At 42.7% G+C, this 17,492-nt stretch overlaps 1 protein-coding gene across 3 annotated transcripts in view; it reads left to right on the forward strand.

Annotated features, from left to right (window-relative positions):
- LOC133363238 (queuine tRNA-ribosyltransferase catalytic subunit 1-like) overlaps positions 1–17,492 on the forward strand; it is a 29,604-nt gene that overhangs the window by 2,508 nt on the left and 9,604 nt on the right. For all 3 annotated transcript variants that reach the window (XM_061582625.1, XM_061582624.1, XM_061582626.1), the window contains exons 3-5: positions 942–1,080; positions 3,130–3,208; positions 12,466–12,581. In XM_061582625.1, the coding sequence (XP_061438609.1) occupies positions 942–1,080; positions 3,130–3,208; positions 12,466–12,581 (334 nt within the window). The remainder of the gene's footprint in view (positions 1–941; positions 1,081–3,129; positions 3,209–12,465; positions 12,582–17,492) is intronic.

A 17,492-nucleotide genomic window follows, 5' to 3' on the forward strand; every position in this document is an offset into this window, starting at 1 on the left:
TTCCTGCCTCTCCCACCACTGTCCTGTTTTAGGTGTTGCAGCAGTGTTTGCTTACCAGCATGTATATCATGGCAGTGGCATATGTTGTGTTCTGCTGGCATACCAAGACTTCCACCATATACTATAATACCTCAGCTAGCATAACTGAAGTACAGGTTTACTCTGTCAAAAACATAGAAATATAGTAGAAATCTGAATTTGTTCACTGCTCCTTTCTAACCCCAGTTATGATTTCAGGAACTTAAGGATGCTGATTCTTCTACGTTGACTTGTAATGTTTCCCGCATCTGGAGAGATGAGGGATCTCTGAAATCCTGCTTCATTTATTATTATTTTAACATATATGTGTTACAGAAAAATTTGAAGCATGTAGGAGAGTTTGTGTGCCTGCTCAGCCAAATGTACAGGTTTATTGTGAGGATAAAAATGGAAAATTAATTTGATAATGATTATGTAATATTGCTGGTAGGTTGACAGTTATGAGCACAGCAAAGATATTCCTTTTCTTTTTGAAAAGTTTCTATTGTAGGGGTTAAGAGAGAAAGAATGTTCTTAGCTTATTAATTCCTCTAGTAAGCAATATATATTACTGCTTTGAGCTTCGTGTTGTGAGAAAGGATTAACTCTTTTTCTGTTGCAGGTTCTCTATGTGACTTCATGCAAATTGTTCTGAGCTGTTCATTGCAGGAATAGAAATGGGGAACAGAGCTCCACTTGCTGCTGGGGTGTAGCAAGGATGTGTTTATAAGTTCAAGTACAGCAGTGCTGAAGGCTAAATAAATATAGCTGGAGCACAAAGATTTTTATCCATCTCAGCTGTTCTCTTACTCCCATGTTATCAAATGAAACGTTGCTCTTCTGGCAATTATAGGAGCGGAGCACCGGGACAGAAGAATTTTGTGTATTTCAGCTCTTTTCATGGTGTCAGTGTTCTTTTGCAGGACAGTGGTGGGTTCCAGATGGTCTCTCTGGTGGAGCTGTCCACTGTGACTGAGGAGGGAGTGCACTTCTCTTCTCCATACGATGGCAAGGAGATTCTGCTGACTCCAGAGAAATCCATTGAAATACAGAATGCTCTTGGTAAGTATTCTCTTGCATGATATCAACTGCTGGATTGACTGATGCTTTCTTCTGCTTCACAGCAGTGACATTTCTCTCTAGCTACAGCTATTTCCCCACTACCTTTGAAATACCAAATAGATAAATTCAGAATAAGGCAACTGAGAAAGTAGTTGAGAAGCTCATGAGGTGTTACTCTGTTGGTGACTCTTGGAGTTAACTGAAGAGCTAAAATGAGGTGCTAATAAGATAAAAGCATAAATAACTATGACTAAACCTAGTAATCATTCCAGCCAGGCAATATGCCCACTGAAAGTTCTCAAGCCTACACAGAATAAAAGCCATGTGCCCAATAATTTGTTACCATGCCCAACCCAGCAAACAAGAAAACAATACAGCCAGGTTGAACTAAAACAGGTACGTTGAATTTTCAGTTCTGCTAGGAATAATCCCCACTGGACTGTTAAAATTCACCTAATAACCCATAAATCATATCAAAACTTAGGATTGTTGATTGTTCTAGCAGGTATAAAGAACTACTCTGATCCATAAGCTATTAATAATGAGATGATTCTGAGGAACTTCTTTTAGTCCATCCTAGCAAGTACTACTGGGTGGAGGGCAGAAAGAGAAACGGGGATCTGAAAAAAAATATTTTGGTTGGCTTCATCCTAGTTCCAAAGGTCAGCTGCATACCACATAGAGCAGTGGTTCTTAATCTTTTTGGATCATTGACCCCTTTGAGAATCTGATGAAAGCTATGTACCCCCATATATAAATACAATTAATTTTATTGCATTGGAAATTGATTTTTTTATGCCCAGTTCATGGACTCCCTGAAGCTCATCTATGGAATCCCTAAAGGTCCATGGACTGCAGGTTAAGAACCCCTGACACAGAGGAATTTGTTTTACCTCTAAAGAGAGAGGGAGGATAGACTTTTTAGTTAGCAAAATATAGAACATTTTGCATTAATTTTCAGAATTTCAACAACTACTTTTCCCAGAGAGAAGTAGATGAAAACTTATCCTAAATTTCTGCATTATTTTCAAATATATTTTCAAATATATTACAATTCAAAAACCAATTTGTATACAGATGGCTTCCCCAAAAAAGTAGTCCCTTGGTTTCTTTTGAGTATTGATAAGTGTGCCTACCTCTGTCAGCATTAACAGGATCAGGGGAGCACCTGGTAACGTAAGTAACTAATGCCAATTTTTATTTACATAAGACAGAAAAGTCCATCAGACTTCATCAGATTTGTTCTCTTTGTAATCCCTTCTGTTACTCAACTGTGATAAGTCATGTTCCAGTTTTTATCAAGCCAACCCTTCATTGTCAACCTTGTTGTTTTCCAGTAACCCGCCAGCTCAATATATGCTGCTGGTAATCCTGAAAGAGATTTGTAAAAGTACAAAATAGTGGGGTGGCAGGGTGGACAATTGAACGTGGTTAGAATACAGTGTAAAAGTGCTCCTCCTTGTGCTATTTTTAGTTATTCTGCCAGCATAGCTGACTTGGCAGCAGCCGGTCTCCATACTGCTGGCATAGCAAGCGCTTGCACAGAATCCTATGGCCACTCACCTAGCAGATTTGAAATATAGAATTGCTTTCTATAAACCGCACCCACATGAACCTGTTTACCTTCTCAGATCATCATCTCAGGTGCTGTTGCTTCTACTGGGAGCAACGGCAGGATATTAATTTAATAATAATAATTCATCCTCTTTTTGGGAACCAGGTTAGCCATCAGCAGAACAAGGCATTTTCCTCTCTTCTTCTGGTTATAAAACTCCATCTGAAGATGGCTTAGCTAGCACCTTTCACTGTTCCTTTCAGAAACAGGCATACATTTTTTTCTTAAAAGGTTTTTGAGACAAATTGGAAGCTAAATTGACTCTACACTACTTCTACATTATATATTTTATTAGGTTTTAGTCCAAAAATTGTGGAAATATTTTTTAAAAAATAAATAATTTTGAAACCTGCCATGTAGGTCTCCTCATCCATTACCACAATGGATTGATCTAATTTGCTTCTTCTAACACACATTGCATTTTCCTTCCCCAGGCTCTGACATCATAATGCAGTTAGATGATGTGGTCAGCAGCACAGTCAGTGGTCCACGGGTAGAGGAAGCCATGCTCAGGTTTGCTTTGTGTGTTGTGTCATTCTACCGTTTGATCCCAATTGGGTAGCCCAACTCAGCTCTTCCCAGCCATTGTCATCTGAGATGCTATGTTCATGTAGTCTTTTAGTCTACATACAATCTTTGCTTACAACTGGTGAAGCATCCAAATTCTGTGTGTTTAGTGTGAGCAGATGAAATTATGCAGATGTCATTTGATCTTAAAAGCCACTCTTTTGTGTGTGTGAATGCAAACATCATTCTGCAGAGGTAGAAGTAATTTGAGTTAATGCCTAATCTGTGCTAGGTTATGTCCTGTGCTGCAGTTGCAGAATATTGGTAAACTGTGACCAGGTCCCTGTGGAAGAGAACAGATCTGTAGCGAGATGAGAAGATCTCACTCCAGGCTGTTCAAAACCCTCCCAGTACCTTCTGCAGACTTTGCTATCACATTTTCTCCGTAGCTGTGAAGATCAGCCTGACCTTGCAGAACTAATCACTGTAGCTCCAGTTGTGTGTGATTGTGTGCTTTGCTGTGGAACTGCCAAGTTCTTAAAAAAAAAAAAAAGTGGTTAGAATATTTTAGCCTTTCTGGATTTTTCTGGTTCTTTAATACTTATACATTGCTAAGTAATGTATCAATAAATAACTTATTTATTGGTAACCTTTTTCCTTAGCCTTACCAGGTTACTGCTTTTTGTTGTGGTGTTTCACTCCGTTGAGCAGAACATGGCCTAGGAAGATGTTGCTCTAACAATTATGACCAAGGAAGAATTCCACCCCATCTTACAATACACTAACACAGGATTGCAACAGGGTTATTTGTTGGAGTGCTAACCTATGATAGGTAGAACAATAAACAAAAAGGTCAGGCATACAGTTTTGCATCTTGGTAATTATAGAACTGAGGCAGGGCCATAAATTGGGCAGAGGGCGTGTTTTGCCTACAGACAAACTTGAGCTCAATTCTTAGCAGCTCTCGGATAGCAGGACTGGAAAGGAGCTCTGCCTGAGACCCTGGATAGCTGCTTCGAGGCAAAGCAGAGGATGAACTAGATAGACCAATGATCAGATTATGTATAAGGCAGCTTCATGTGCACATTCATGTGTACTCAGGCGGCATGGCTTGTCATATTATTGTAGTCTTCTGTATACAGCATTTTATTATTTCATCAGGGCACTGGGCCTTTCTATATTATCATTTTATAGCAATGAATGCACAACATCCAGAAATGCCTCATGGAAGTACTTCTGTTTGGGGATATATTGGGTCTAAGGGATACTAGAGGGGCTGACTTACTGGAGGGGAAGAAAGTAACATGTAGTTTTTAAAAAATGCAATGCCATTTTGCTCCGGGCTTTTTTCCCCCTGCATGTGGTAGCCAATGAAGTACAGCAGCAGTGGGGAAGCTGAGGGTGCAAGGACATTATGTCAGGTGTTTCATTTTAGCTACATGTTACCTGTGGGGACAAGAAAGAAGGCAGTTCTGAACTGTTCAGTCATCAGTTCTGGCCTCATTTCCCGAGCATTCGCACAATGACTTTTGCTTAGCAAGTTCCAATTTGAGATGCTTTCTGGAATGTGGTTACACAAATGCCATGGCCAGTGCCTGTGACATCACTTGCCCCATTTCCTCCCCCCCATGCCCATGTCATGCTGCTTCTACATTATGGTCTTCAGTGCCTGTTGAAGACCATTTTATTTTCCCAAGTCATCTCAATTACAATAATTTTAATTACAATAATTTTAAACTGCCTTCCTTCATTTTATCATTCTGCCATGCCATTTTATTCTGTTTTTATTGTAATTTTCAAACATTGAATATATACAGTGCCTTGTAAAAGTAATCAGACCCCTGACCAATGCTCACTCATTACTGAATTACAAATGGTACATTGTAATTTCATTCTGTATGATATTTTATTTTGAAACACTGAAACTCAAAATCAGTTATTGTAAGGTGACATTGGTTTTATGTTGGGAAACATTTGTAAGAAACATAAAAAATTGAAACATATTGCTTGCATAAGTATTCAACCTTTATGTTGTGGAAGCTCCTAGTTTACACAGATGAAAAAAATGGCTGTGTCAAAGACACAATTACCTTACCATTGGCCTCCCTTAAAGTTGCTGTCACATTAGGGGTATTCACATGTTACTTTGTTCCCAGGTAAAAGCCCCCTGTACCTGGGTACAGCTGCTCTTGAGAAAGAGTCTACACGTGGTGATTTCAAAAATCACCACGTGTACAGGCATCCTGAAAAAAGACGTCTTCTGCTCACCTGGTGATTCTCCCTGCATGCTGTCCACGTGGAGCTGATCGTGAGCAATTAGTTTTTCTCCCTGGGGACAGCCTGAGCCTTCGCTCTAGCAGCAGCAGCAGCAGCCAATCAGAAGTGGGCTCAAGGAAACGTCAGTTGCTGGAGCCACGGAGCAGCGGGAAAGAAGAATAAAGCTAAACTGGAGGAAAGGGAAGGGAAGGGAAGGGAGACCAGCCTGAAGCAACGAATGAGCTTGAGGGAAGGAAAGAGGCAGAAAAAAAGGGGGGGGGAGCTTTGAAGGACTCACTGCAATTTTTAAAAAGTCTACTCAGAAGTAAATCCCACTGAGTTCAGTGGGGCTTACTCCCAGGTAAATGGAATGACTAAAAATGTGAGAGAGACTTGTCAGGAAGCTAGAGCTAGGTTTAAAAAATAAATTTGTTTTACAAACTTAAATGGAGTTTAAGCCTCTTGTGGGCTCAGGCGAGTGAAAACTGCTGTCTTGAGAGAAGGGCAGAAGGAAGCAGTAACCAGAAAGCTCGCGAAGAGAGAGAAGGGCAGAGATTCTGAGGGCTCACAATATAATTCTAAAAACATTACTCAAAAGTAAGTCTCACTTAGTTCAATGGGGCTTACTCACAGGTAAGTGGAGTTAGGATTGCCTAAAAAAAGCCGAGTGTTCTGTCAGAGAAGCTAGAGCTAGGGAAGGACTTACATTGTTAATTTTTACAAAATTAAGTTTGATTACATTCCTGGTACAATCCTAACCCCATGCTTACTCTAAAGTAAATCCCATTCAGTTTGGTGGGACTTACTCCCAGGTAAGAAGGATTAGGATTCCAGCCCCTTAAAAGAAACAGTTCGGGGGGCAGAGAAAGGGAGGGGAGTTTGCCTCTGTGTCTGCTCATAGTCCAGTGCAGTCCTGGCCATGTTTACTCAGAAGTAAGTTCCACTGAGTTTAATGGGGCTTACTCCTGAAGTGAATGTGAATATAGAATTACAGACTTTAACTTCTAAATTCAACCCTTTCCTTTAAATACTAGGTGATTTATCAATAAATATTATAAAATTTATAATGTCTGTTAAATGTTCAATGTGTCATCATGTGACTCTTATTGTTGCTTGTTACGAGTAGTACACCTACTCTTCAGGATAGTGCCACAAATAGATTCCAAAACTTGCTCCAACCCCCCTGTTCAGGTAATGAATAATAGCTGCTATCACAACTGCAATAATAAAATAACTTAATGGCTAGGTAACACATTGCTCAGAAATTAATTTCTCAAGTAATTGTGCAAAGGATTGTAGCCTTAATCTTATTTAATGCCTTATTTCCTTTACGTCTCAACTGTCTTGCAAAGAGCTCAGTGTGGAATATGTAGTCCTGCACCTCTCAAATATATCCTCAGAATAGCCCTATGAGGTAGTTTAGGCTGAGAAGGTGACTAGCCCAGAAGTCACCCAGTGAGTTTCATGGCTGAATGAGGGTTTGAATCCAGGTCTCCCAGGCCCTAGCCCAGTACTCTTATCGCTACACCACACTGGCCTTTGCAGAACTTGTACACTACAGTACATCTATAAATCCAATGTAAATTACCCACTATACTTCTCTTCCTTGGTCTTTTAAAACCTGTTGCAATCAATGGTAAGGTAAATTCTGTTGTGTGCTTTCTATTTCCTCCTAAAGGTCAAGAAGAGAAATTTAGCCAAGACTCTTCCAATAATTTGATGACATAGGTCAGCAGTGATACATGGAGGGGGGGGGAAATGGCAGTGGCACAGAGATGGCAAGGTTGGGGGGACTTTGGTGGAATGCAGCACAAGCTTGCAGGTGTGTGCCCACCTGCTGCAGGATGGTGGTGCCACCAGCCCTGAACTTGCAGGCACCTTGTCTCATTCAGTGAGTGGCAATGTTGCCATTACTGAGAGAGCAGTGCTATTGCAGAGTCAGGGATCCACCCTGCGTTTTACTAGAACCTCAAGAACCACCAACTGCAGCCAGCTGCAAAAGACGTACGTCTAGTATGAAAGACCATGGCGTCTGAGAAGCTGCTGAGCACAGGGTTATCAGAATTGAGATGAGCTCACAGTCTTTCCACACATAGATCTATTCCTACTTTCCACAAGTATTCTTAATTTCAGTTGTCAAATTTCCAAATGGATGTGTGTCCTTTTGTTGCTATTGTTAAACAACTGGAAGCCAGAAGTGCTTGCCAATTAACTACAAAACTCCCAGGGATCTACCAATAAATTACAGTCTATCTTCTGGCCATCCCTGCACTAAATCATTTGTATGGGCACAGACCTACCTTGCAGGGTTGTTGTAGCATGGTTCAAAGGAGTGCTTGCAAGAATGAAACTACAATAGCAGAGGTAAGACTATTCAAAACATTGCCAAAGAAGGCATTCTCAAAAAAGCAATGTCACCTTTCTACTGTGTATCCAGAAATTGAGAAGAAAAAAATTGTGGATTTGCTCATCTCTGTGTAGCTCTTACCTTCTATGTCAAGCGTCATGCATCAAAATTAGACACACCTGATGGTCAAACACATGTTAATGGCTGCCTCCATTAGAAACTGCTGTCAGGCGTAGCTGCATCACATGGTTTTATGGTAACACAAACCTGCCTTGTAGGGTTGTAATGTTTTGTTCGTTTATTTATTATTTGATTTAGAGGGTGACGAGGATGATAGCCGGTATGGAGAACAAGTCTTATGAGGAAAGGTTGAAGGAACTTGGCATGTTCAGTCTGGTGAAGAGAAGGCTGAGGGGCGACATGATTACACTCTTTAAGTACCTGAAGGGCTGTCACATAGAGGAGGGTACAGATTTGTTCACTGGTGCCCCAGTGGGTAGGACTAGGTCTAATGGTTTTAAGTTGCAGGAGCGTAGATTCAGATTGGACATTAGAAGGAACTTCTTGACAGTAAGGGCAGTTCGGCAATGGAACCGACTGCCTAGGGAGGTGGTGGGATCCCCTTTGCTGGATGTCTTCAAGCAGAGGCTGGACAACTATCTGTGGGAGATGCTCTAGCTGTGGATTTCCTGCTGTGAGCAGGGGGTTGGACTCGATGGCCTACACGGCCCCTTCCAACTCTATGATTCTATGATTTATATCCTGCCCTTCCTCCCAGCAGGAGCCAAGGGTGGCAAATACTCTATGATTAGGATGGTTAGACTTCATGGTTATTTTATTTATTTATTTAATTACATTTCTAGACCGCCCTATAGCAGAAAGCTCTCAGAGACTAGATCAGGATCTAATACTCTAGATCAGGATGGTTAGACTTCAGGTTTTTTGTATTGATTTTATTATTATTATTATTATAAAAACCCAAGATCCACCAACCAGAGCAAGCCACAAAATATATGCACTTAAGAGTTAAATAATTCTTAGCCCCGGAATTTGTTTTGAGTTCCAAAATTGAACTGAGCTCACAGAATTTCCACACAAAAATCCACTCAGATTACCCCCCACTTTCTTCATTTCAGCAGTAGAATGGTGGGGTGGTCATTTTCTTGTTTTCATTGTGAAACAGGAGTCTGAAATCCTCACTGATCTTCTGTGAGTCATCCTGAGATACACCAATACATTTTGATCTACTTTCTGCCCACCCTGCATTTAAAGTGCTATCCAAAAGCTAAATATTATGACATAGATCAGTGGTTCCCAACCTGGGGCCCGCAAAGTAATCCAGAGGGGGCTGCAAACAGTAAAGAAATTAATTATAAAGCTTATAAAGGGGGTCCCGTACCCAAAAAGGTTGGGAACCACTGACATAGATCATAAAAAGAGATACTGATGATCACTTTTTGATACTGAGTTACAAACATTTCTACTGAAAAACCATAAAAACCACAGCTCAGAGCTTTCCTGTTTGCCAAATACCAGGAAAGGCTTTCCAGGGGACAGAGTATGTTACAGTGGGAGCAGTAGGCTGGAAAGCCCAATTGATAAATAATTTCCCCCACATTTATATTTTGAGTGTAGTTTTGTGTATTAAAGCGCATGATGTCCTCAAGAAAGAATCAGGTGTAACATATTGGAAGAATCGTTACAGTTCATACTCTTTAAGCAGGTTGTTTTTGTTGCAGCCCCCTCCTCAAAATATTTTCATATATAAATATTCAATATATTTAGGTCTGAACTTTCACCGATTTATATGTCCTATTGATCTCTATAGGACTGTATAGACATGTATAGCATTGTTTCATGAAAGCCTACATCAAAAACCATACATACTCTTATAACGGGCAATGAAAAATGCAATATTTTAATAACTATAATTTTGATAGTTACAGGTTAGTATTTTCTTTTTAAAAGTTGGTGTTTTGATTTTAAAAACTTAAGAATCTGCAGGAAAAATGAAAAGAGTAAAACTACATTCCTGTTTCTGCCAACACTCTTTCTATTGAAGGTACCCCTTGACAGGCAACAGTTTCAGGAAGTATGACAGACCCAGCATGCCTTGCCTTGTTGCCAGTAAAAGGGAATTGCTTCAATGTTGCATTTAATAAGTGTCATTGAAGCCATTTTCTTTCCCTGGCAGCAAATATGTATATAACAGACTGTACACTCGTTGAATGTTACATGTGAATAACTACGAGTGTACAGCCCAACTACTTGTGTACCTGGGTACGCAGACTACACTCGTTGACTGTAACGTGTGAACAGGGCCATTATTATTGTTTATTATTATTTATTACATTTATACCCTGCCTTTCTTTTCATGATTGAAAACCCAATGCGGCTTACATATGGTTCCCAGGGTCAGGCTGTGGATCTGAAGATCAAAGAGCATTCTACAGGAATGAGAGATAAAGTAATGCATAGATTAGGAAAAGGATACAGAATAATATCCAAGTGTTTGAATATTCCAGTGAGCACATATGGAAGGGTGGCAAGAAAGAACCCATTACTCAAAAAGTACCATCTGAAAGCACATCTGGAGTTTGCCAGAAAGCATGAGAGTGCCCAACTGTGATGTGGGAAAAGGTTTTACAGTCAGAGGAGGGCCTTTATGTTGAGCATAGTGTATGGGTGGGTTCATGTCGGGAGAGGCATTCTATCAGGTATTGTGGTCACCAAGCCGTGTAATGCTTTATAGGTTAAAACCAGCACCTTGAATCGAGCTCGGAAACATACAGGCAGCCAATGCAACTGGGCCAGAATTGGTTTTATATGTTTGAACCATCTGGTCCCTGTTACCAATCTGGCCGCTGCATTTTGCACAAGCTGCAGTTTCCGAACCGTCCTCAAAGGCAGCCCCACTGGCCTGTGTGAAAGGGTGGAAAGAAAGAAGCCATTACTCAAAAAGTACCATCTGAAAGCACATCTGGAGTTTGCCAGAAAGCATGAGTGCCCCAGCTGCGATGTTGGAAAAGGTTTTGTGGTCAGATAAGACCAAGGTAGAGCTTTTCGGCCAAACTCAAAGCACAATGTGTGGCGCAAACCTAACACTGCCCATGCCTCAAGACACACCATCCCTCCAGTGAAGGATGGTGGTGGCAGCATCATGCTGTGGGGATGCTGCTCATCACGAGGGACTAGGCATCTTGTTAAAATTGAAGGAAGAATGGATGGAGCAAAATACAGGGAAATACTGCAAGGGGAAATTCATTTTTCAGCAGGACAGTGATCCCAAGCACAAGGCCAAAGCAGCATTGGAGTGGATCAAGAACAAAAAGGTGAATGTCCTGCAGTGGCCAGTCAACGTCCTGATCTCAATCCCATTGGGACTCTGTGGCGCTCTTTGAAAATTGCGGTCCACAAGCGACGTCCAACCAACCTCAACAACCTGGAGCAAATCTGCCAAGAAAAATGGGCCAAAATCCCACCCAACACTGTATGCAAAGCTGGTACATGCTTATCTCAAAAGACCTAAAGCTGTTATTGCAGCGAAAGGTGGCTCTATCATGTCAGGCTTAGGTGGGCAACACAGCCAGTTCCAGACAAGACTGTTCGGAGTTAAAGACAGAGTGAAGCAGTTAATTGACAGCACTTGGCAGAAACGCCCAAGGTCAGGCTGCGGCTGTAACTGATAAGTGAAGCAGCAAGAAAAAGGCTTCAATGAGCACACAGTGGTGTGGGGGTAATAGGATTGTATTGAGACGGAGCACGGTGTGTTAAACTGCCTATTGCAACAGTAAAAACGCTCTTACTGAAATCTTGGCTGGTGGTCTATTCTTTCGGTCGGCGGCAAGCCCTAATAGGCAAGTTATCGAACGACTGGACTACTGGTTATACTGGTTAATAGCTGTACACTCTTATTAATGTGGGGGGTTTGAACACTTACTCAAGCAACATGTTTCAGTTTTGTATGTTTCTTACAAACATTTCCCAACATAAAACCAATGTCACCTTACAGTAATTGATTTTGAGTTTCAGTGTTTCAAAATAAAATACCATACAGAACAAAAGTACAATGTACCATTTGTAATTCAGTAATATGAAAGTATTGGTCAAGGGTCTGATTACTTTTGCAAGGCATTGTATATAAATTTTTTACTTTTGATCAACCGGAGAACTTTTGTAAAGGATAAGATGTAAATGGACTAAATGAATGTGAAATACTGTTTTTTAAATAAAAAATTAATAATGAAAAACTACTCATGCTCCTATTGGCTTTAGCTGTTTTATTGTGTCTGAGTACCTTTTTGCTTCTTGCTAATGCTGAACAAACAGAATATCAGGGCATCTATGCAGACAAAACCAACTGCTGTCTATAAGGGAAGCCTTGTGTTTTATTGACTGCACATCCCCAAGGATAAGACCACAAGCCCAGATTGCTGGATTTAGAGTCAACATAACTAATTGCCTCTCTGCTGAGCTCCTGACTTGGAGTGCATGCCTGAGGAGGAGTAAGAAACAATGAGCTATGAGCTGGGATAACTAACGCTGGAAGTTTGATGCATCTACACTTGCAACTTGCAACTATCTGAGTAATGTAATGTGTGATTGTGGAGAGATATGAATGCTGCCTTTTCTTAACTGAGCAGGGCTCTGTCTATTACAGGTCCATTCGCTGGCTGGACAGATGTATTGCAGCACACCCCAAGCCCAGCCAGCAGAATTTATTTGCTATTATCCAGGGTGGACTGGATCCTTCGCTCCGATCCAAGTGTTTGGAAGGTAAATTTACTTCTGTGTATGGTTTCTGTTCCTAAGCAACTTCTGGTTGCAGCTGGCTGCTTTGAAGCTATTTGATATTTGAGGACAAGGCCAGAGGAAATTAGGCTGAAATTCATCTTTGCCATCTCAATTTTTCTTCTGTGACTGTGACTGAGGCACAGTCCAGCCCTGACATATTTCAAACAGTGTGGCCATTATCTGCCAAGAGGCTTGCAAAGCTTCAGTCACAGATCAGGAAAGTTACAACCAGAGCTGTAAACTTTAAAGGGTAGGTTAATCAGCTAAAGCTTCACTTGCGGCGATGCCAGTCTTACCCAGAGGAATTCCAAGTTCAGGGCATGCTTGCTTGTTTGGTTGGGCTAGTTTGGTTCTGGTGTAGTGTTACAGTAAAGAATGAAATAAAAATATTAAAAAATGCCCTTTCCTCCTAAGAATGAACAGTAGCATTTGTTTATAAAAGCCTAAAAAAACACTGGAAGAATGCAGTTCCTCCAGAGGCAACCAGTTATTCCTTCTGTAGCATTCTAGGAGCCGCAGGCTGAGCGGATTTTCTATAAATACGCACAACAATTCCAAAAAGGTTTCCAGACTTTGCCATAAATTGGGTAAAGGAGATGAGGAGAAGATGATGAACTTGTGGCTTGGTTCCCAAGTTGAGAATCTACCATATATTTTGGATAGTTGTTTGCTATGCATTTGGATGACTCCTATGATATCGTAACCAAATTTTGCATGATGAGTCCAGAAATCAAGAATCAAGTTTTCATCTATGTTTGAATACATTTGAGACCCCTGTTGAAACAAGATGGCAGACTGAATCTATCAAAACTACACTGAATTTAACTAAATTTTGCATGATGGTTCCTGAGATCAAGGATACATTTTTTGTCTGTCTGGATTAGAGATGCAAAGCCTAGAGGGGAAAAACCCAGAAGAATTCAGGCAAAAAACCCAGTTTGTTCCTGGATAATAGTCCATCAAGTGGGTCTCGTGCTTCACAAGGTGTCCATAGGCAGGAATTGCAGTTAATTTCTGAGGGGAGTAGGTTGCCTCAGTCACATGACCCTGTCCAGGCGGTTGCTTTTTTCCTTAGCTCCAATAATCCTTTTGCCACAGTCTTTCTGTTTTTTCCTGTATCTTCCTTTGTGTTATCTTGAGTTTAACTAAACTTTCCCTTTTGTTTTTCTCCACAGCCCCTCTATTTCTCTGTCTTCTGTCACCCCACCCTTACAGGTGGTGGAGTTAGTTTTACCTCAGCCTTCATGGTCTTTGAATAACTTGCTTGTGTTTATTAATTTTTTTAAAAAAATCCTTTATGTTGTTCTCTCACTAGTGTGAACTTTTGTCCTCCTTCCCACATCCCTGTCCGCTGTTTGGGTTGTTTGGGGCAGGAGTGGTTATTTTAGGCCGAATTAGAGCCCAATGCTTGGTGCTTGTGTTTGGGGGTTTTTTGGCTTCAATTTTCTTCTCTGCCACACCTGTTTGCAGCAGGTATGCATGAGTTGAGCAAAATGGCAGCCACCACCTATTCCATGGTTAGCTGCCAGACCGCTGGATCTCCAGGCCAGTCTTCTGCGGCAGTGGCTTCAGTCTCCGTCTGCGCAGCACCTTTATGACAGCAGCAGTTACCCTCACCTGAGCTGGCCCCAATGGAAGAGGAGGAAGGGAGGCCAGCCTCATGGAAGGCACTTAAGAAGACCAAGCATACAGAAGCCCTTCTCCCCTCAGGCATGGAATGTGCCAAAAAGAAAATTGTTGCCATTTTGAACCCCAGTGTTGCTGTGGCAAAGAAGAAGGCAGCCTCCATTTTGTCTTTAGATGCTTGGACCCTCCGTTGCTCTCCGAGTACCATGGGGCATGGCACTGAGCATTTTTCTGATGATGACCAACTGGGGAGGCACGCTGTTATTGAGCTGTTCTCCTTTGGGCTCTGAGGGTGAATTCCATGGTTTTTATGCCTCTGTATCAAAACGCAAAATTTATGGGGGAAGCCTCAATCAGGCACACAGGAAGACTAGAGCTGCTGTCTCTCTCCTGCCTTGAGCAGGCTGACGGACATGCAGTTGAGCCGTTGTCAGAAGGTGAGGGCTCTAGTATATACATCAAGTATATGGGGCCAATTTTTGTACTTTCTCAGCTTGTAGTGAAGAGTTTACTGGGTGCCCAGTCTCTTCTATTAATAAACAGCAGCAGGAGTCAGCCTCTCAAAGAGCAGAAAGCTGTTACCCCAGTCTACTATAATGTGGTAATGTTTCCATTATGTCCCATTCTGGGCAGCCTTTATTATCAGGGCAGCCCTTTAGCTCAGTATAGCATTAGATCAGTTGGAGTCTAATGTGGTTTGGAGCGATGGTTCCAGAAGTAGAAAGAAACAAAAAATGGTCTTTAATAGACTGTTTTTGGGTAGAACATTGCCTACACTTGTTTTGTAAGGCCATGGCAATCCTAGATCTCAATGCTGCAGGTGTGAAGCCCACCTCTTCTACTGCACAGGGGTGGCGGCTGTTACAGAAACAAGTTTTGGGGAGGGGATATTTCTGTTCCTCCTCTGTTGCAGAAACTGGCCAGGTCAGAGTGGGATATGCCCTTGCAGAGAAGACATTTAGTAGCATATGCTAATGAGTGTTTTGTGTTATAGGCTGCCATGATGGCTGTCATACATTCTCTGTTCCCTGCATTCCTCAGCTGAATAAAAAGGGTCCTACTTAGTGGTTTTGGGGACATTTTGGGGCAGTGAAGCAGGAGCCAAGAAGGCTGCCTGGAAGGAAGGGGGAAAGCAATCTTTCCTTGCAGCCTTGCTTCTTTTGCTTCACGAAAAGCCCTCTCCTCTCATTCAGAGGAAGGGCATCATCATCAGCGGCAGTGCAAGGAGACAGGAGTCGGTGATAGTAATCCCCTCTTCTGCCTGGTAGCTCCACCCTCAGCCTCCTTTGGCATCTTCCACTTGTTTTATAGGCAGATGCCTGCCCTCGGTGCGACTGAAAGATGTCATGTCCCATATGTTTGGCGTTTGTTCCTTTTTTGTGGCGATTTTGCGGCATGATGTGAATTGATGGTGCCCGACGCCCTGAGTGTGTCGTCAGAGCTTGGAAACGTTCCTTTTTTAAACTCCAGTTGGGTTGATGGGAGTTGTAGTTCAAAAAAGAAAAGTTTCCAAGCTCTGATGACGCACTCAGCAGCTGAGTCCGAGAAGGGTGTCCAGCGCCATTTTATTGTCGAGGGAGGTAGCAGAGGGCAAGTGAGCGTGCAAACAGGCAGGGGGGAGAGCGAGTGGGCAATGGGAGGGATGAGCCAGGGAGGCTGCGGAGAGTGAGCGAGTGTGCCAACAGGCAGGGGGGAGGGCAAGTGGGGGACAGGCGAGGGAGGCGGCCGAGGGTGAGCAGGCGCGCGGGCAGCTCCCTCCCTGCAATCTGTGGCGGGCTGTGCCGTGGATGGGGAGCACTACTCCCCCATCACAATGAGGGCGAGCAAGTGGGCAAGGAGGGGACAAGCGAGGGAGGCGGCAGAGGACAAGTGAGCAGGCACCGGCGGGCGGGCAGCTCCCTCCCTGCGATCTGCGGAGGCCCTGCTGTGGAAGGGGAGCACTACTCGCCCACCATAACGAGGGCGAGCGAGCGGGGGGGTGAGAGAGCAATGCACGGAAAAGCGGAACATTGATCAGCTGTTCCAGGGGGAGCTTCTGGGGCCAAGTGCTGTCCACTGGAGCTCCCCGCACTACAGCTGATCAATGTTCCGCTTTTTGGCAATTTTTGCTTTACGGCGGTGGTCTGGTCCCTAACCTGCCATATAAGTGGGACCCTACTGTACTAACAAGCAATTCTAACACAGACGCAGACTGGGATAGGTCTCAACTTAAAAGGCTTGTTGAAAGAGGAAAGTCTTCAAAAAACGCCGAAAAGATAACAGAGATGGCACCTGCCTAATATTCAAGGAGAGGGAATTCCACAGGGTAGGTGCTGCTACACTAAAGGTCCATTTCCTATATTGTGCAGAACGAACCTGCTGTTAAGATGGCATCTTCCAGTGCATCTAACCATGCTGTTTCAAGGTCCTCTTCAGCATTCTAGCCTGGTTTGGCTGAAGGTCCCTGGGGCCAGTGACCTATCTAGACCTGGCCTGGCTGAGGTTGACAGCCTAGCAATTAAGCAACGCTATCTGAAGAAGACTGGTCTCTCATGGGACGTAATTAACACAATCTTAATGTGATTGGCACCATCTTAGCATCCCATTGGCCTTCCACAAAACGCATCTACACGTTTACTTGGTGAAGTTTCGTTGCATGGTGTTTTCCAAAGAAAGTTAAGCTGTTCAGAGCAACCATTTCTTAATTCCTGGGCTCTCTGCAGGATGGGCTTTGCTTGGGCCTCAGGCTTAATGTACTGCACAGGCAACTGCCTGCTCTTTCATTGGTGCTCTCTCTTCAGACATACCAGTCAATCGGGTTTCACCCCCGGTTAATTTCTAAAGTGACTAGTGGTGACTTTTCCCCCTGTTGTGCACATGTTTCCTTCATGGAATCTTCGTCAAGTGTCGTCTGCTCTTGAGTGTTCTCCATTAAGACTGCTCCATTCTGTGCCTCTCTAGGTCCTGTCTTTTCAAGTTCCTTTCTTAAGTCAGCGTAACACATCCCAAAGTTGAAAGCATTGGCTGTGGTGAAATATCTCTGCATCTTCCATTCGGACAAAGTCTACGCACCCCTCTTTTGTACCTATGGTTAACTCAGCCTTCTTTGGGGAGCAAGATTATTCTACCTACCTTTTGCAAGAATCCAGTTCATCCTCGAGAGGTGGGGTATTCCATCAACGTGAGAGGGGCCTTAAAGTTTTATATCAGTTATACCAGAGCAGTGGTTCCCAGCCTGGGGGCCACGAACAGTAAAGAAATGAATGGTGTATTATTATTGTTTTAAAA

Source organism: Rhineura floridana, chromosome 8, assembly GCF_030035675.1.
Source record: "Rhineura floridana isolate rRhiFlo1 chromosome 8, rRhiFlo1.hap2, whole genome shotgun sequence".
Taxonomy (NCBI): Eukaryota; Metazoa; Chordata; class Lepidosauria; order Squamata; family Rhineuridae; genus Rhineura; species Rhineura floridana.